The sequence below is a fragment of the Colius striatus genome, chromosome 5, assembly GCF_028858725.1.
Source record: "Colius striatus isolate bColStr4 chromosome 5, bColStr4.1.hap1, whole genome shotgun sequence".
Lineage (NCBI taxonomy): Eukaryota > Metazoa > Chordata > Aves > Coliiformes > Coliidae > Colius > Colius striatus.
Window position 1 is genome coordinate 56373669 of NC_084763.1, and position 20542 is coordinate 56394210.

The 20542-nt window shown below is 44.4% G+C and overlaps 1 protein-coding gene across 1 annotated transcript in view; it reads right to left on the reverse strand.

The window, feature by feature from the left end:
• Positions 1 to 20542, reverse strand: part of OBSCN (obscurin, cytoskeletal calmodulin and titin-interacting RhoGEF) — a 170474-nt gene that overhangs the window by 78256 nt on the left and 71676 nt on the right. Inside the window, 17 exon segments of the mRNA XM_061997422.1 lie at positions 129 to 398; positions 895 to 1161; positions 2561 to 2827; positions 3493 to 3765; positions 4664 to 4930; positions 6139 to 6405; positions 7078 to 7344; positions 8271 to 8537; positions 9834 to 10097; positions 10458 to 10724; positions 12055 to 12318; positions 12882 to 13145; positions 13680 to 13943; positions 14243 to 14506; positions 14825 to 15088; positions 18754 to 19017; positions 19814 to 20080. Of these exon segments, the coding sequence (XP_061853406.1) occupies positions 129 to 398; positions 895 to 1161; positions 2561 to 2827; positions 3493 to 3765; positions 4664 to 4930; positions 6139 to 6405; positions 7078 to 7344; positions 8271 to 8537; positions 9834 to 10097; positions 10458 to 10724; positions 12055 to 12318; positions 12882 to 13145; positions 13680 to 13943; positions 14243 to 14506; positions 14825 to 15088; positions 18754 to 19017; positions 19814 to 20080 (4527 nt within the window).

A 20542-nucleotide genomic window follows, 5' to 3' on the forward strand; every position in this document is an offset into this window, starting at 1 on the left:
CAAATCTAACTCTTAAATGCCTACCTTAGATTATCAAAATCCCCTAAAATTTCCAAGGAGCCTTCCTCCCAAGTAGACCTCTCCAGAAGCTAAAGCCAATACCTCCTGGATCCCTCAAGGTTGCTCACCTTGGACTGTCAGCTGTGCTGCTGAGGTGTGCTGCCCGACTTTGAAACTGATGGGCCCAGTGTCTTCTAGTGTCACTTTCCTCAGGATCAAGCTGTGACGTGTCCCTTGGACTCTGATCTCATTCATTTCATTGGATTGCAGGGGAACATCCCCCAGGAACCACTGGGCATCCTGAGTTGTTTCCCGGGACAGTTTGCATTCAAACACTGCATCTTCTCCTTCATTGGATGTGACATCCTTCAGCATTTCCACGATGGTTACTGCTGGTTCTTTATGGAAAGGTCAAAAGAGTTTGCTATCTACTTTCAAGTGGTGCTTGACCACAGGACTGTATTATTTGAAAGAACAACCACAAAGCTCTATGCACTAAATGGATGGAAATGTAGTTACATGGATGTGTCCTGACAGGTCACGTTCCTACAGATGCACAACGTATGGATCTGTGTCATATACTATGCACTTACAAAGTATTCATGTTATACTCTATGTTGTGTGCAATAAATATGTTTATAATGCAATCTATCCATTATGAAAACATTGTCAAGATGTTCTGGTGGATGACATTAACATTAAACCCCAGAATCATTGACTAGAGACCCATTTCTGAGCCCCTGAATTGCCTCAGTTCTCTAAAGCCACTCTCATCCTTGAGATTCCCATGGTTCAGGTTGGGCACAGGACAATATCTAGCTGTCAAACTCCTTAATCATGTACCCTTGTCATGGTACCAAGCTCTGTTCAGCTCTTCCCCATGCAAAGCCTCACCTTTCACGAGCACAGTGGCAGTGGTTTGCTGCTCTCCTGTGTCACATGTGTATTCCCCAGCGTCAGCTTCGCTCAGGTTGCGAATCGTCAGCTCAGCCACAGATCCAGCTTGATGCATCTTGTATTTGTCACTGGGTCTCAGCACTGTCCCAGCCCTCTTCCACTGCACAGCCGCGTTGCATCTTGAGATTTCACAGCTCAAAGTGATGGTGCCGCCCTCTTCAGCTTGCTGGTTCTGGAGAGGTTGTGTGAAGATTACTGGCAAAGCTAAATCAAGACAAATCAGAGGAGGGGGAAAAAAGAAATGCTTCATTAATGAAACTGTGCTGCCATTCTAAATTGGGTTGAAACTCCATTCCAAAATTCACTTTAAAGCCTAAACAAGGAAATGACAGAAGGTGCTGGATTTCCAGGAGCACTAAGTACTCTGCGCTCCCCAAGAGTCACTGGGCTCTGCACATGCTGAGCACCTCTGGGAATATGTTTCTTCTTACACAGGAGCAGCCATGGATATAAACTCTAAAGCATCCAAGTGCATGTGTCTCCAAACTTGTACCAAAGACACAACTCAAAAGTCTATGCCTGACATCAAAGTTCTGGGGTATTTGGGAGGGTGCATGGAGAAACATCGTTATACAGTGCCCTTCATTTGAAACCTGGACCCAGAAGAGAAATGAACTCTGGAAGTCTCTGCACTGATGTGTATCACTGATGGCTCAAGATGGAGTTTTGATGGGTTGATTTACAATGTGCCACAGGTAGAAGTTTAGTTCCTCAAGTCCACTTCCCTAGAGGAGCCTTGCTGGCTCCACAGTTACAACTGAATTGGTGTTTACAAGGGAAGGAGATGGGATTCCACAATTCACAGATGGCAGGTGGGTACAAGAAGAGATATGAAGATCTGAATGTTCTTGCAGATGATGTAGGAATGGATGATGTGTTTTGTGGGACAGCTGGGGAATGGCTGGGGTCACGGCTTTTGTGCAGTTGTATTTACAGCAAAGGCATCTTTGTGCAGCTAAGTCCTGCAGCCCTGGGGCTCTCAGAAGCCAGCAGAGGAATGAGGAGGAGAGAGAAAAAGTCTTTTGGAAGACCAACTCTCTCAGATTGTGTCACTATTGATTCATACATCCTCATCACAGAAAAAACATTAATATAGTGTATCAGAGGAGATTTAAATCCAACAGATATATTGGCACATGATATCTACTTTCAAGACCTTTGGCACTAGAAGTATTTAAGTGCTTAGCTCATCAGCTGGAGTTGAGTGTCTCAAAGTTGTCTCACTTTGACTCATGAACATCACTTTCCCAGGTGGAAATACAACTCAAAGGATAGCTAAGCATCAAAAATGGCCTCATTCTTATTTTAGTTCCAGTACTGGTTCTCTGAGTAACCAGAAAGAAGCCCTTGTGCCTAAGATTGTGGAAGAATTGAGCTTGAGCCTCTCCATGCTCATTGCTTGGTTCAGGACAGGAGCTATAACTTCTGAAATCAAAAGGACTCAGCTGCTTTATCATAGAGTCATAGAATGGTAGGGTTGGAAGGGACTTAATGCCAACCAAATACTTCTAAAGCCAAGGACAGTATATCATATCCTCTTGCTAGTATTAAGCTAACAAAGTGGAACAGTCTCTCAGCTTCAAATGAAACCAAAACAACCTACCTTTGACGGTTACAGTGGCTGTTGTTTGTTCATTTCCACTATCACAGGTGTATTTGCCAGAGTCTTCTGGTTTTAAGTGATAAATCTTTAACGTATGGATTGTTCCCTCCTGCCTGATTTCATACTTGGAGCTAGGGGCAATCACCTGAGTGCCCTTCTTCCACTGCACTGCAGCATGAGGCTGCGACAGCTCGCAGCGGAGAAGGGCTGTTTCTTCTTCCTGAAGCTCTGTGCTCTGTAATTTCTCCTTAAAGACTGGAGGTGGCACTGAAATGACAAACACAGTGAAGACATTGTCACCTGTGTCTTGTTTCTCTGCCCTGTTAAAGCTACAGCTGAACAGTTAAGCATTAAAAAACACATTCAATCCTGTATTAGGGAGTCAAAACAAGTGAAATTATTAGTCAAAACAAGTGAATGGATTTTGGATGAGACCCACTCACAAGTACTTGTTGAAGTTACTGAAGTACTAATCAATCAAGAACTTTATAGACGTTTTGGCCTGTTCAGGTGGGATGGAGACTTTGACCAGACCAACAAGTTCTAAGAGGGAAGGACAAAGATGTTTGACTGAGGATTTCTTCAAAATGGTGTTTGGAGAAAGACTCCAAAGAAGAAAAAGAGAACAAAGAAAAGGGAAAGTGGAAGCAGTGAAAATTACAGATCTGTCAATCCACCTGCTGGGTAACCCCAGTTACCCCAGTAACTTCTTTAGAACCCAGTTAGCTTCAGGACCCTGGTAACATATCCACTCTCTGTCCAAAGTGGTGACAGTACACGAGACCACATTGCCACATCACACTCTGAAGCACAAGTACCCTACTAATATGAGCTGACAAGGGGTGAACAACTGCCTTGAATTTGCTATTAATAGAATGAAAACGTTTGTCCTCACCAACCCTGTTCCTTTCCACGTCACAGAGAGCCCTTACCTTTTACCTTGAGCTCTGCTGTCGAGATGTGGGGTCCTACTTGGAAAGTGATGGTGCCAATGTCCTGCTCAGTCACTTTCTTTAAGGTCAGGGTGTGAATCTTCCCTTTCTCCACTGAGATCTCATTCATTTCATTGTTTTGCAGAGCAACATCCTGCAGCTTCCATTCGACATTCCTTGCGTTTTCATGAGAGACCTGGCACCGAAACGTGACATCGTCCCCTTCAAACACCACCATGTCCTTTAGGCCACTCACAATGGTCACCTCAGGCTCTGCAAACAGTCCATCAGTAGTCAAGCCATGAAAAGGAAAACATGGATTATTATATCATAGAAGCAAGGTGAATAAGGTGAGAGTGCTAGGTGCCAAATTCAGAACATTGACATTTCCTATGTTCATACTTAGATACCTTCACAGAATAACACTGAAACCTGATCCCCCTACTGCCTTTTTTTGCAATCAGAACTGCAGATACTTGGTGCTGGGACAGCAGACTGGCTGGGGAGCTGGTTGTGTCCATGCTCTCAGCAGGATTTGCATGAGCACAGGGTATTTGTGCTTCAGTTTGCCCGAGTCCTACTCCTAGGACATCTAGACACCTGCAGATCTTTGCAAAGATCATACAGACAGCCTGCAACAGCCAAAAGCTTTCTGGAGCCCTGAATCTACTGGGGAATACCAGAAGAGAAGCAATGCAATCTCCACCTGAGCAAACACAGTACAACTGAGGTCACCATCTGCACTGGAAATGGTGCAGCTGGGCATGATGCACAGAGTATCTGTAACAGCGAGTAGCCTGTAGAGATGCTAGCAGTGATTGTTCCACGCTAGTGCTCCAACCTGAAAGCAAGCTCTGTCTGCAATGACACTGAGGCCAGATGCAGCAGCCATGTGACTGGAAACTGGGGACAGACCATCTGTTCACTCACGTGTGGATGATGTCAAGCAAATATTTCAAGCCATGAGACAAAAATTACAGCTGCCTTATCCTCTCCTGTCTACCAAGTGAATCTTTGCTTCTGTGTGCTCATTGCTCACAAGATACCTTTCCTGTCCCCTGTGTTTATCACAGTAGTGTCACACAGCTGTTCATTAGGATAGTAACAATTACATTGTGAATTAGCATCATCCTCAAGTGAAAATCCCCTTGCCCTCATAAGTGGGTCTTGCCTTTCACGGTCAGCTTTGCAGAGCTCATCTCATCTCCAGCCTTGCAGGAATACTCTCCAGCATCAGCAGGCTCCAGGTGGTGCACACGCAGCTCGCGGAGCGTGCCCTCCTGCCACATTTCATACTTGGAGCTGGAGCGAAGGACGACTCCGTCTTTCCTCCACTCCACTTGTGCTTTGCTGATGGAAATCTCACAGCGCAGCCTGGCTGTTCCTCCCACTTCCACTTCTTCATCCTTCAGCTGCTTCTTCAGCTGGGGTTTGAGGGCTGCAATGTGAAAAACAATATCTGATTGGTTAGCTTCACCTCTGAGACTACAAGGAGCACAAGGCACATGGGGTCTGTTGCTGCAGAACAAATTTGCATTGAGTGGTTATATGATAATTAAAACCTTTTTCTCTACAAACAGACCTAGATTCTGTATATCCCAACAAAAGGAGGATCAGGAAATCCCTCAAATATGTTTGTTTTCCACAAAGTCAAGGGCATACACGTTACACCTTTTGTACATCCACTCTGCCTATTGGAAAGTCCAACGTGCATAAAGACTTTGGTTAAGCAAAACCTGGTCTCTTCCCTTTAAAACCAAGGTGAATCTGGCAATTTTTATAGAATTATTTGTGACTTCCAACACTGCAAATGCTGTGAAGCTCTAAATACATTTCTGGTCTCTCTGCTCTTTGCAAGACCTTAGAGCATCAACGGTGAGTCCTTGCAGACGATGCACAAACAAGCAGACCACATTTATGCAAGCAGGGCATGGAACAACTCAGACAACAGCTTGTCACTGATGAAAACAACAAGGGAATATTCATCATGTGTGTGAGCAGTTGTGTGTGCAGGAATCTCAGTGCCTGTGGTTCCTCTGTCTAAACCCTACTGTGACACAGTAAAGCGAGCACAGCTCTTTCGCTCATCACGGACCCAGTGGTTGCTTCATGTATCAGACTCAGCCAAGAGGACCTAGTTTGAAAGGTTGTGGCTTTTCTGACAGTTTGAGATGACCACAAACATTTCACAGATGGTGATTAATTACAGACATTACTCCTGGTTGGTTTAAACACAGTGTTCTCAGGATCTTCCTGGGAAGGCATCACAAAAACTGAAAAGATTAAGTATTTCAAATGCTTTTGCAAATGGCTTATGGTGAGTTATCGATGCAACTGAGCCAGCAATGAATGCAAAGCACCAGAGCCAAAGATCTATTTGGTCTGGAGTTTCAAAATCCTCATGATGCTCTCTCTCTTTTATCATCTCAGAGGAAAGGATCAATACACTGTACACTGTGCTTTAAAGGCTTGAATAGCCATCCTACGAATCCTGTCCCACGAGACCCACTTTTCTGTGTTCTGGTTCATGCTGGGCACCTGCCTTCCTCATCACATTAACTTTATTCACCACTAAACAAAAGAACATCATTCCCACAATTTCACAAATGCCTTTTATCCTCTGTTCCATTTTGATGCAATGCTAACCATTCACTCTGAGGACTGCTGTGCTCTGCTGGTCTCCTGTATCACATGTGTAATCAGAGGCATCTTCGGGCTCTACATTATGAATCACAAGCTCAGCTGTGCCATCACTTAGTTTAATCTCATATTTGGCGCATGGGAAGAGCTCCATGGTGCCTTTCCTCCACTCCACTGTCGCATTGTCCTTCGTCAGCTCACACTGGAATTTCACCACAGCTCCTTCTTCTGCCTCCTTGTCTTGGAGCTCCCTTTTGAAAAGAACTGGCAGAGCTAAAGGGGAAAAAAACAAGCAACAGGAGCTTTCATTGAGGCCTGAGTCAAGTCCTGCTCACACAGTTAGACTGATGCTTTGGAGAACAAGATACTGGGCTTTGCAAGTGCTGTGTTTCTAGGCAGGATCCATGTTTTCTAATTTGCCAGGAACTACTAGGAGATCTTGCTGCAACAGAAGCAGCCATCTACCCTTAGAACACTTGTTTCCTTTGTTCCTTGTCTCAAACCCTTCCCAGGGCTGAATTATTTGAATAAATTCACCCTTTAGATGATCTAACCGAGATCTCAAAGAGAAAAGAAGGTCAAAACTCTGTGGGTAGCTCGAGAAAGTTGTTGTCAGTTAGAAGAAAGTCTTTTTTAAAAATACTTAAACCATGTCATGTGAAATGTCCAAATGTTGTGTCAAAGCCTTGCTCTTTGGTTTCTCCTCAGTCACAAAGCTACAGAGTATTTCTTCTTAGAGCCCAAAACCCAAACGTAGCACTGAAAGGACAAAGTATCATCCTCTTCCATTCTCACTCAAAAAAAGAAGCAATCCTAGTGTTTCAGGTGAAAAGGAGAATATTCATGGGGACAAAAAATGATGTACCCAAAAAGACCCATATTCAACCTGTTTCCTTGCAGATACGATGGAATCTGTTGCTTTAGGAGCCAGCTGACACCACCTACCTTTCACATGTAAAGATGCCTTGGTTTCCTGATCCCCAGTATCACAGCTGTATTCTCCTGTGTCTTCTAATCTGAGATCATGTATTAAGAGCTCTACCACGCATTCCTTCTGCCTCATTTCATATTTCTGGCTGGGCTGCAGCCCCACTCCTCCTCTCCTCCATTCCACTGCAGCATTGGGTTTTGACAGCTCACAGCAGAATGCAGCTGTACTTCCTTCCTCACACTCCTTATTTTGTAGGGGTTGCTTAAACGTGACAGGCAGCACTGCAAAATTTGAGAGGGAAATGTTTTAAGAGTGTTTGAAGTCCAAACAGGATCTAATCCTACCATCAGTGTTCAGAAATGGCCTGTTCTAATGATGTCGTCATCCTCAGGACACAACTCTCTGTCTAATGTGAACCAAGAGCTGAGAACTGATGGTGAAGTTAGGAAAGATCTGGTCTTAGAGACTGGTGCACAGAATGGGTTGGTTTGTGATCTGAAAGTCTGCTTTTGCCTCAGAAGGGTGTCCCTGACAACTATGGATGCTTTAGCTAAATATCATTGGGACATCTCTCTCTTACATGGACCCTAAAGATCAAGTTAGCACTCCAAACACAAGAAGAGGCAGTACAGTTAAGAGATGACAATAAAGTGCTAAATTAAGAGGAAATTCAGACTTCAGGCAAGGTCTTGCTCTTGGATGGTAGAAGCAGTGGAGGAAAACAGATGTGGATGCAGTTGTCTGCTGTCAAAGTTTACACCTGAGGCTCACAGCCTCAAGTACCAATGCAGCACATTCATGTGTTACACAAACCTTTTATCCCCCAGTTATTGCATCTCATTATCCCAAACAGGCATTATGCCCCTTTAGGCACCTCCTATGCCCACTGAAGCAAACAGCAACCCAAAATAACCACCAGCCTGCCTGGCTTACTTTCTGTTACCCATTCCCATATGCATTCCCTCCCTGCATTCAAGGGGCAGGAGGGATAATCATACTTTGACATCATGACAACATTAACTGCTTTGACACTAATCACCCCAGATACTGCAAGCTGAACCCTTCTGACTTAGCCATGTGTCATGCTCAAGTAGAACGTGCATGCTGCCATCAACCAGCAGCAAAACAAGCAAAGAACTGCAGAAAACACTGGGAGATGCTCCTTTCACTTCATCTCTGTTGAGCCAAGGGTCCACATTCTGCCTACCGTGGACGGTTACCACAGCTGCTGTCTGCTGGTGTCCAGAGTCACAGGTGTACCTTCCTGAATCATCCACTTCCAAATCATAGATGACCAGCTCAGCACTGGAGCCCTGCTGCTTCATCTCATATTTCAAACCAGGGTATAGAGTAACATCTCCTTTCCTCCACTCTACTGGAGTGTTGGGTTTGGTAAGCTCACACCTCAGTGTTGCTGTACCACCTTCTTCTGCATCAGTGTTCTGAAGTTCTTGTTTAAAAAGTGCTGGTAGGGCTATAAAATAGAGAGAGAACTTGCAACACACTGCAGTGGGGTTTGGGAAAGAGAAAGCAGACAGAAAACAAAAGCACCAAAAGAGATATATATTCTTTGGGCAGATGTTTCTAAACCTCAATGCTCTAGGTTCAAAGTACAAGGCAACAGGTGCTTCTCACCAGAGAATTGTCAGGAATAGCTGCAGATCAAGAAGAAATTGATTTCAAGGAAGTAACATTTGCCATGAGGTATTTATTTGCCAGAAGTTTAATCTAAGCTGTGATCTCATAACAGCAGAATGTTTTTCCTACTATAAAAGCAGCCAACTTTTTTTAAACAGTAGCAACCTAGAATCATAGAATCACAGAATGGTAGGGGTTGGAAGGGACCTTTAGAGATCATCCAGTCCAACCCCTCTGCAGAAGCAGGGTCACCTAGATCAGGTCACACAGGAACGTGTCCAGGTGGGTCTTGAAGCCCTCCAAGGAAGGAGCCTCCACAACCCCTCTGGGCAGCCTGTGCCAGGGCTCCCTCACTGAAACACTGAAATAGTTTCTTCTTATGTTTAAGTGGAACTTTTTGTGTTCCAACTTCATCCCATCACCCCTTGTCCTGTTGCTGGCTACTATAGAAAAGAGGGATGTCCCAACCTCCTGACACCCACCCTTTAGATATTTATAAATGTTAATAAGATCTCCCCTCAGTCTCCTCCAGACTAAACAGCCCCACTTCCCGCAGCCTTTCCTCGTATGAAAGATGCTCCAGTCCCCTGATCATCTTGGTGGCCCTGTGCTGGACTCTCTCCAGCACTTCCCTGTCCCTCTTGAGCTGAGGAGCCCAGAACTGGACACAGGACTCCAGATGAGGCCTCACCAGGGCAGAGTATAGAGGGAGAAGAACCTCCCTTGACCTGCTGCCCACAGTCTTTGATGCATCCCAGGCTGCCATTGGCTTCTTGCCCACGAGGGCACATTGCTGGCTCATGTTTAGCTTATTACCAATCAGGACTCCCAGGTCTCTCTGCAGAGCTGCTCTCCAGCAGGTCACCCCCAGCCTGTCCTGGTGCAGGGGGTTGTTCCTTCCCAGGTGCAGGACTCTGCACTTGTCCTTGTTGCACCTCATGAAACCTGTTGCTCTGCTCACTGAAGAAAACTCTCAGTTTCTACCTGGTCACTCTATTAGGCTGTTTAGACCATGCTATTTTGCACAGCTTATGAACTGCAGCCAGCTCTTCTCCATAAGTGACATTAAACCACAATTTTTCCTTTCATAAAATACTATAACATTTTCTTTTTATCTCTCTCTTTTTTTTACCATTGACTGTCAAAGTGGCAGTTGTCTGCTGATCTCCACACACACAGGTGTAATCTCCAGTGTCCTCCACATCCAGCCCGTGGATGGTCAGCTTTGCAACAGCACCATCTTGACTCATCTTATATTTGCTGCTTGGTTTGAGCACCTCCTGCCCTTTCTTCCATTGCACCACAGCAGGTTTAGTCAGCTCACAGTGCAGAGTAGCTGTCTCACTTTCTTCAGCTTCTAGGTCCTTCAGGACTCGTTTGAATTCAGGAGGCAGTGCTGAAGAGTAAAAGAGTTACCACAGAGAGAGGAAATATTCCTTAAAAAGCAGCCAGGTGAGGTGTTGGGAGAGAGGATCCACGGTACAGCCCTGAGCCCTGATCCAGCTCAGTGGAACACAATGGAAAAATCTCCCCTGGCTTCCCTGCACACTGTATCAGGGCAAGGCAAGTGAGAAGAGCTTTCATAGCTCAGGAGGACAAACACCAACAGGCATTAACTTCCCAATTCTAACACAAGAGGGAAGCAGATAAGCAAAGTCCAAAGGAACACAACAGCTCAAGCAAAGAGAAAGGGAATGGGAACAGCAAAAGGGACTCGGGCAGGTTTAAGGTTTGGAAATCCCAAGGATTACTTTACCATGCACTGTTAAGGTAGCTGTGGTGGTCTTGTCTCCACACACACAGGTGTAATCTCCAGTATCATTCACTTCTAAATCATGAACTACCAGCTCCACCACACAGCCTTCCTGCCTCATGCTGTACTTGTTGCCTGAGGTGAGGATGTGATGGCCTTTCTTCCACTGAATGTGGGCAGGTGCCTTGCTGAGCTCACAGTGCCAAGTGACTCTTCCACCTTCTGCTGCTTCCTTGCTGCTCATTTCTTCTTGGAAAAATGGAGGCACAGCTGAAGGATGCAGGTAAAAAGTATTACAAACTATTGCCAAGGATGGGTGAGAGTGGGAAGTGGCAGGGGAAAGCTGTGAAGGTTATGGAAGGGCGAGCATCAGCCACAAAATGAGCAAAGAGAAATGAAAACATCCTCGTGGGAGTATACACCCTAATCCTTTGGGGTTTGGGCTGGCTTCCTACTAGCATAATTGCACTGTCCTCAAGAGATTTACACCAGCTTCCTACCAGTTTCCATGTAAGAAAAGCTAAGAATATCGTCTCTGAGCTCCTTAATTCACACATGTGTTCATGTCTTCCACAAACTTCATGTCTTTTTACTCTCTCACAGAGCTCAGTGTTAGCACAGCTTCTTCCTCATCCTTCTTCCTCGAAATACCCTTGAAAAGATGTAGCCAGGACTCACAGATTCCTCATGACACCAAAGAAAACCTCTAGATGCTGATTTGTAGCCTCTCTTCTTGCCTAAGAACATATTTCCCCCACCTAACATAATTCCAGTACCCATCACAAGTTGTGTCCTTGAGACAAATTGGGTGACCTTCACATGTGCCCTTCTATTAACTGGGTGTGTGAATGGGATATGCCACCTGTTTCACAAGGTTGGATATCTCAGATCTCAAACTCAGTGTCTCACTCCATGACAGTTCATCCAAGGTAAAACGTCCAGACCAGAAACCAGGTTTAGTCTCCATCATTTGGCATCTTTCCCACCTCCAACAGTGTTAAGCCAAAACAGCAGTTTTGTTTGCACAGCAACTCATTCTTGCAACAAAATCAGACCAGAAGGAGGTCATGGAAAGAATTTGTTCTTTCCTGCTTAGAAAAATCAGTCTCCCAGTGCAAATCTGTCTTTGTGCATTAGGACAAAGGATACGGGCACAAAACCCAGTATAAACATCACTCAATACAGAAGAAATTGTAACTAAACCCAGCCTTAACCTGGATACTGCTTTTTAAACTCTGCACTACCATAATGGGTATGGAGAATGTCAGAAAGGAATGGCAAAGAGTAAATAGATGTGTGGTTTAGAGACTAAAAGCAGGAAAGGGAAGACAAAAGAACAGTGGGTTTATGCTCTAGGAAAGGAATGGCAGAAGGGAAAGATGAAAGGGTGGGAGATTTTTGTTTAAGGAAAGGAAAAGGCAGAAGGATGGCACAGATAAATGCAGAGCAGTGCTTTCCAGGTCACCAAAGGCAGGAAATGCTTTCGAATGAATGGACCTTCAGTTAATAAGGTTGAACAGACAGACGTGGGAAATTGAACACCCTACAGTAGAGGACAGACATTTCCAGTTAGGAAATCAAAGGTCAAGATAGTTTTTACCCTGCACCGCTAAGACAGCTGTAGTCTGGTGCTCTCCACACACACAGGTGTAGTCTCCTGCATCCTCCTCGACTATTCCACGGATCACCAGCTCTGCCTTGGTCCCTTCCTGACTCATTTTGTATTTCTCACTCTGTTTGAGAATCCTCTGGTCCTTCTGCCACTCCACTGGTGCAGCCTTGGTGAGCTCACAGTGCAGGGTGACTTCTCCACCTTCTTCTGCTTTCTCGTTCTTTAGCTCTTCCTTAAAGAGCGGTGGCAGAGCTGAAGGGTGCAACAGGGACAAAGGGTCACCCAAAACCCCCAGAATTTAAATCCTAATTTCTTTTTCATGCTTGGGATCATTTCTCCTCATGCCTTTCTTTTTTTTCAGGCTATCACAGACACGCTCAGCTATAGCTAGGTTTAGAAAGTCTGAGAGCATCCTTATTCAAGTGTGATGTCATTTCAATCAATACAGGGGAAAAAGATCCAGGGCCTGACAGACCATACATATGTGTTTTGGAGAAATATATAGTTGGCTGGAAGTGTACCATGGAGATGGGGGACAGGGGGAAGGGCTGGAAAATGTAAACATCCAAGAAGAGAGGACCTGAGCAGAAACAAACATCATCTTTTCTCCTTTTAAAGGGCAACAGATTAATAACGACGCCCTAAAAAATTGCCCTGAGCTATTTTTTCTCAGGAAGAAATGATCTATACATAGAATAAAGGAAGAAAAAAGGATAAAAAACCATAGAAGTTACTGACTCAGGGCAGGAATGGTTGAATTTCACAGTGATGTCTGTCTCTAGAGCTATTCATCAGTTTTAATGAGGTATTTTTACCATGAACTGTTAAGGTTGCTGTTGTCTTCTGGTCACCGCACACACAGGTGTAATCTCCATCATCTTTTACATCTAGGTCATGAATGACCAGCTCTGCAGTTGTGCCAGACTGTCTCATTTGATATTTGTCACTTGGTTTGAGCGCTTTGGACCCTACTTTCCACTCCACTGGTGCTGCTTTGCTTAACTCACAACGCAGAGAAACGGATGATCCTTCGGGAGCTTCTTCATTCTTCAGTCCTTCATTGAAAACCACTGGCAGAGCTGGGAATGGAAAGTCAATAGACAGTGTATTTAAACTAAGACCTCTGCATTTATAATCAGCATCATGAACCCTCAACTGAAGCTCAAATCTGGCCGAGTCAGGGACTTCAGCCTTTGAGGTTGAGGGTTATCACTACCATCATCGGGAAAACTAAACCCAGCAGTGACAGCAAGGAAAGAAACGCTGAGCTGACAGAACAAAGTGCAACAAGCTGGATGGATTCAAGATGCAACCTAAAGAATTTATCATAAGGTTGCCTTCCATGCAGGCAGGACAGGAACATTTCCTAGGCTGTGTTCCAATAACCTTACATAGCAGTTTGTCTACATGGAGAAAGAGTCACATCCTCGTCTCCCTTTTCAGGAATATCAGACCAAAATGAAATGTGAGAACAACTTTAGAACAACAAACGTTCCTTATCTGAACACAAATTGATTCCTAGGAAAAAAAAAGCTGATAGGTGAACACTTCACAGAGCAACAGGATGGTTCAGAGAAACCAAAAGTGAACAGTCATCAGCAAGAGGAATTTACCATTCACTGTCAGAGAAGCCGTGGTGTATTGGTCTCCACACATGCAGGTGTAATCTCCTGCATCCTGCAGCTGTAGGTCAGAGATTTGCAGCTCAGCAAGGGCATTATCCTGCTGCATGATGTATTTCTCACTTGCCCTGAGCATTTTGCTCCCTTTCTTCCATGACACGGCTGCAGCCTTGGTCAGCTCACAGCGCAGAGTGGCTGTTTGGCTTTCCACGGCTTGCAGGTCCTTCAGTTCTTCTTTGAAAAGCACAGGCAGGGCTGAAGGTCACAAAACGGACAGAGGACATTAAAAATGACACTTGGCACACAGGTGATGGAGGGAGGGGGGTGTAGAGAAGCAGAGAACATTTTAGGCTGGAAAGTTTCCTTTCCTTATAGTTCTGGGATATTAGACAAACCAATGGACAAGGAACATAAAAGGAGCCTGGATGCAACCAGACCTTGGAGACAGCTTACGAATGTAAAGGGACAAATTCAGACACGGTTGAACACACACAAATGGCAATGAGCTGGCAGAGAAAACCACAAGAACACAGACATATGTATATGGTTTTTACCATGCACTATCAAGGCAGCTGTTGACTCCTGTTCTCCACACACACAAGTGTATTCTCCAGCATCTTTCGGTTCTACATCATGGATAAGCAGCTTCACAACCGTGCCCTCCTGCCTCATTTTGTACTTGTCGCTGGCTTTGAGCAAACTGCTTCCCTTTCTCCACTCTACTTGAGCAACCTTGCTGAGCTCACAGCACAGAGTGGCTGCTTGGCCTTCTGTTACCTCCTCGTCCTTCAGGCTCTCCTTGATGCGCGCAGGCAGCGCTGAGGATGCAACGGGCAGAGGGTTAAAATGGAGCAGCAAACACAGCCTCCTAGTGAAGGGCAGGGGTGGGGGAAGGAGAGGTGAAGGTATCAGTGTCTTCAGGCCCAATCTCACACCTGCTTTAAAGATGAGGTGCTAAAACCACTTTGTCTTAGGGAAATGGGATGAAATCACAAAATTCAGATTAATCCTCGTAACTGGGACATGCAAAGTCAGATTCAGAGGAACTATGCAGAGATAACAATGAACAGGGAGGAAAAAATGAGTTCAAACCACAAGCTCAATAATGAGGACATAGAGATTAAATTGGTTATTACCATGTACTGCTAAGGAAGCTGTGGACTGCTTATCTCCACATACACAGGTGTAATCACCAGCATCACTCTCGTTTAGGTTATGGATCACCAGTTCTGCAGTGACATCCTTCTGCCTCATTTTGTATTTCTCACTAGGTTTCAGTACTTTGTCACCCTTCTTCCATTCCACTGAAGCAGCCTTGGTCAGCTCACAGTGCAGAGTCACTGCTTCACCCTCCGTGGCTTCCTCATTTCTTAACTCTTCTTTGAAGAGAGCAGGAAGGGCTGAGAAACAAAGCAGCAAACACTTTCATCATATGCAGTTCTTGGCCACCAAAGAAATGAACCTGGATGTTTACCAGTATCTGTCCATGCCAAACTATTGACATGAGGACCACCTCACAGAAGGAAGATACTAATTTGTGTCATAGCCACATAAAGGTCTCAAACAGTGGGTAGATTTGCTGATGGTTGGGTTAGAGACTCGTGGAGAATATATAGCAGGAATGGGAAAAGTTCATGTGTGGTCAGAACTAAAACTTCCTCAGTGTAATTCAGCCCAGAAAGAGTGATACACCATGATCAGGATAAAAAGCTCAAGGGGAAAAAAGGCTTTAACTTACATATTCAGCCTGAGGTTAGATGCTGAAGAGCATCAACTCTTAAAACAGCTTGAGTACTAATAAAAAGGAAGAAGGATGCTGTCTCTGTCATGGAAATCTGCTATAAGATCTTCACAGTAAGAAGTTCAGGTGCACCCTAACAACCACATCTCTGTTGGAATAACTAACAGAACCATTCAGAGCACAAGACTGGATGATGATGTGCTAAAATGTACTGTGGGAGTGGTAGGATGGGACAATGCAAAGCCTTTGGCTGGGGTAGGGATTCACCTCTGGATAGAGAATAGAGTAAGAGAAGAGGGTCTCCAATTTCTGACTCTGACCAGTAAGAAGTAAATAGTTGAGAATACAGATGTGGGTAATTGGGCAGACACCAGTTATGAAGCAGGGGGACTCAAGGATTTTAGTACATGTAATGATGATGTAGAGGAGCAAAAGGAAGTTTTGTGGGCAACAAGAAAGCAATCTTCAATAAGGCAGTAATTGTTACTTACAACCAAGCAGAAGCAAACTTAAAGGGAAAGGCAGAAGTGACAATCTCTCAAAGAAACAAGTGCACAATTGCACAGATCAGCTCACTCCAAGGGCCATCAGCAATAGTTTGACTACATAATGAATTCTTCAGTGTCCTGAAACTGGAGAGTCCTAAAAAATATGTGAGGTTTAGATGAGTGCAAAAGAAATACTACAGAATGTAGAGGCAAAACAGACAGGCCAGGTTTACTGAATGGCTCAAGATGTGTTATGGGTAATTCCTCATTCCTGGACTCTGTCACCTCACTGACAAAGAGACCAACGTGAAACAGAGGCTGAAAGACACTCTGCAAAATTATGCTGCCATCAAACACCTGCAGAAACTGGGAGGCAAGGCTGCTACTCTAGAAGCTTTCCCTGTCCTCTGCTCACAGTTCAACTTGTGGCTCTTGGCTGTACCAGGTTTTACTGAACTAGAAAGAAACAGAAATAGCACAATGATATTCTGTAAGTAAATCAGAAGGAAGAAAAAACAAGAGAGAAGTTGGCTCACTTCTCTTGCAGGAATGAAGTTAATGGTGAGTGACAGAGGGAAAAGCGAAGGGTTTAACTCCTTCTTCTCCATTATTAAAGGTCCATGAAAGTTAAGTAATAGGAATTCTGCTTAGGAAAAAAAGAATCAGAGAACATTTAAAAGAAATGGAATATTCTCAAAGCACCTTGGTGTGATTAAATAATTCACCTTTGGATGTTCAAGGTACAGGCTCAACTGACATCAGAAATCAAAGAGAAGGGGTGTAGTTCCACAAGTACAGAGAAAATGGAAGCTCAGAGATGGAAAGGGTCTCACAGATTGCAACATACACATTTAGTTCTTATCCTGTAAACCCAAAGTTTAATCTCCCAGGACAGTCAAGAAAGACCCAAAGTCAACAGAGCTGACAGAGCTACCTGCTGAGCAAATGTCAGTGTCTGCTGTCAGGTGAACTGGATGTCTCCATGGCTTCCGTTGACTGCACTGACTACATCTCCACTGAGAGCAATGGGAACTTAGGAACACTCCCTAGCCTTGATCTACAAGTTGAATCCTATTTGTAACATTTATCTACTCTAGGTGGTCCTGCTCTGGCAGGGGAGTTGGACTGGATGATCTTTCAAGGTCCCTTCCAGCCCTTGAGGTTCTGTGATTCTGTAATTTCACTTAGGTATAGATGGAACTACAGCAGGAAGCACTAGTTTGAAAACCATAGTCAAAGGACATTCAACTGTTACACTCACAGTGAAAGAATGAGCTGAGCAGAGCTCCTCAGTATTCTGGAGTCCAGGGCTATTCAGCATTTTCTTTAATGACTTGAACAATGAGATGCAGAGTTGTCATTAACTTTGCAATAGCCTCAAAGTGGGAGAGAAATCAAAAGCACTTTGATACAGGATTAGAAGATTTCGATGAAGCAGTGGTGAAAAAATAGGCTTCAGTTTAGCAAGATGAGATGCAAAACACTATAGTAAGGATACAGTATCAATATCATAAATACAAGATGGGGAATAATGGGCAGCAGATGTGTAGGGAGAGATTTGGGGTTGTAAGAGAACGTGGGGCAAAAGCAAGTTAAACACTGCAATTGTGAAATGAATAAAGCAAGCACTGTAACAGGAGTGCCATATGCAAGACACGTGAAATCCATCCTACTCCAGTCTGGCAAAGCCTCAGATGGAGCACTGTAGTCTGCTTTTGGCCACCACACTTCTAGAAAAATGTGGGTTAACAGAAGATGGACCAGAAGGCAATAAAGATGAAGTCTAGAAAACATGACCTATGAAGAAAGAGTGAAAGGATTGGATGCTTAGTCCAGAAAAGAGAACACAGACAGAATACATTCAAGTCTTTGACAGAAAGGAAAATTGCAAATATTTCTCAATCTCTAAAGGACATGGGACAAGGAGAAATGCCTTTGGCCAGCTTGAGAAAGCCTCCTGTTGACGTTAGAACTGTGTGGCAGCACTGATGGCTAGGCAGCAGAATGAGCATCCAGGGGAACTGAAAACTCCCCAGCACTGGAGTGAGGCTCAGGAGGGCTGATGGTGACTTGGAGCTCAAAGCTGGACTGGATGACCTATAATCCTTTCCACTTCTATATTTCCATGGTTGAGTTGGAAGCTCAAGACTGAAGCCATGCCTGTTTTGCTGGTAAATATCAGAATGAAAAGGTCTGGGCAGTAAAGAAATTGACTCATTGACCTACTGACAATCCAGGTGAGGAAGATGGATGAAGCTACTGTCTGCTGCCTCACCTTAAGAGTGGCAAAACTCTCTTGCAAGGAGAGTTTGTAGATGAATTTGAATGATGACTGTGAAGTACTACGATATGATAGTGCTGAGTATTCTGCAACTCCAAAACACAAATCTACACAAGTCTTGGCCAGAGCTATATAAAAGAGTTGCACTGAATCAAGCTTTGTTTGCTTTATTTCAAATTATCTGTCAAATGTAACTTGAGATCTCAGACGGCTCTTAGGATGGATGTTCCTGCTATGCCATGTCTCTAGGCTCAGGTCAACAATGAGTAACACAGAACACAGAAAATGCAAAGCTGTGGCATCATTCAGCCTTCAGCGTGGTGCAAAGCAGGATGGCTGTGCACCAAGAGCAAGGAGAGGTGAATGGGGAAAACATCGTCAATGGAACTACAAACCTAGTTAGGGAAACAGCACCATAAAAATCAAAGAAAGTCCATTACTGACAGAATTAATGATGGTAAGATTAGAGAAATAAGTCATTGTGTGCCAGAACTGAGGCTTCCAGAGGAGAGAGGAGACACATCACACAACAATTTCTCACTTGTGTTTTCTTACCATGCACTGTGAGTGCTGCAGTGGTCTTTTCACCTCCACACACACAGGTATACTCCCCAGCATCCTTGACTTCTAAAGCATGGATCAGCAGTTGTGCTGTAGCACCTTCCTGTCTCATAGTATATTTCTCACTTGGTTTGAGCACTTTGTGCTTCTTTTTCCACTCCACAGAGGCAGCCCTAGATAGCTCACATTGCAGCATGGCTGTTCCACCTTCTGTGGCTTCTTCATTCTTCATCTCCTTCTTGAAGTGCGCAGGCAAGGCTGAGGAGGTCAAAACAAGCAGAATGTATGACCCACTACAGCTACCCAAATAACTATTGATCTGTGGTCTGTCAACCACACGTGACAAGCAAAGCCTCCCCTAATCAAGTAGGGTTGATGACCACTCAGTGAATCATGTAACAGTGGTTTTGGAAAGCTGGGAAACACCTTGTTCACAAGTCAGAGCTTTTTTTATGGTATGGGGTATGGCTTGAAAGGGAGAAGCACACCAGCCTCAGTTTCTTCAGACTGTGCCAGACTGAGCCCTACTTTACTTTGGGCATTTTCTACCACTATGGAAAATAAAGCCTAACTAGTGTCTAAGTTCCATGGCAATGCAACTCATCACTGAAAAGGTTCATGAATGAAACGGTATCTGAGGCATTGATCTTACTTTTCCATGAGATTTCTCCTCAGACAGTGGAGAACTTGACCATGAAGCTATTCTGAACCCTGAAAACTGTATCCAAAAAATCTCTCATCACTAACTTACAACATTCTTAATTTTGGGATTGTAACATCTTGACAAGCAACATCACACCAATGACTTTCCTCTTCTAGCAGCTACTACTGAACATCAGCATCCAAGAAATGACTTAGTATCCCATCTGTGCCTTACAGTGACCAGTGCATTCAGGCATTTATGCCCATATCCAACCCACTTGTGCTAAAATCACCAGAAACTGGGCTGCAATTTCAAAGCTGATACTCCTATGCTCAAACAAACCACCCCAGCTGGTTGAAAATCATCCACTTAGTTTGTTTTGGGTTGTTTGCTTAATTTTTTTGGTGTTACCATTGACTTTCAGGGCAGCAGTGGTTTTCTGATCTCCACAGCAGCATGTGTAATCTCCAGCATCTGTCAGAGCCACATCACAGATCACCAGCTTGGCAGTTGTGCCCTCGCATCTCGTGGTGAACTTGTCATTTGTCTCCAGGGCTCTGTCTCCTCTCCTCCATCCCACAGCAGCTGCAGGCTTGTTGAGCTCGCAGCAGAAAGTGACTGTGCCGTTTTCTGTGGCTTCCACGTTCTTCAGCTCTTGCACAAAACGTGGAGGAAGGGCTGAAGGTCACAGGTGAAGAGAGAGCACTTTAAAACTGAGCAAAGACTGAATCCACTGCTCCACTGGAATAAACCCCCTTAACCTCTAGAAGTTTTAGGCTATACCGTGCCTGAGAGGCAAACAATGATTTCAGGGGCATCCCTGCCTTACTCTGCAGCACACCACATTCAGCATGTCACAACTGACTTAGAAACCTGTTGTAAAATGCTATTGTCACCCCTGGAAGGTCTGCTTTAAAGGCATCATGAGACATAATCAAAGAAAGCTGATTTCAAGGAACTGTGCACAGCTCTGTCTTAAGATCAGATGAACGATTAAAATGAACACTGTATTACTGAAAGCTCCAGGCTTCAAGGTATCACTCTCACCTGCCTTTCTCAACCGTTACCGTAACAGAGCACCTTTCAATTCCACTCAAGTGAAATCTCAGTGACATGCCTAGAGAAATTAGTTAATGGAGA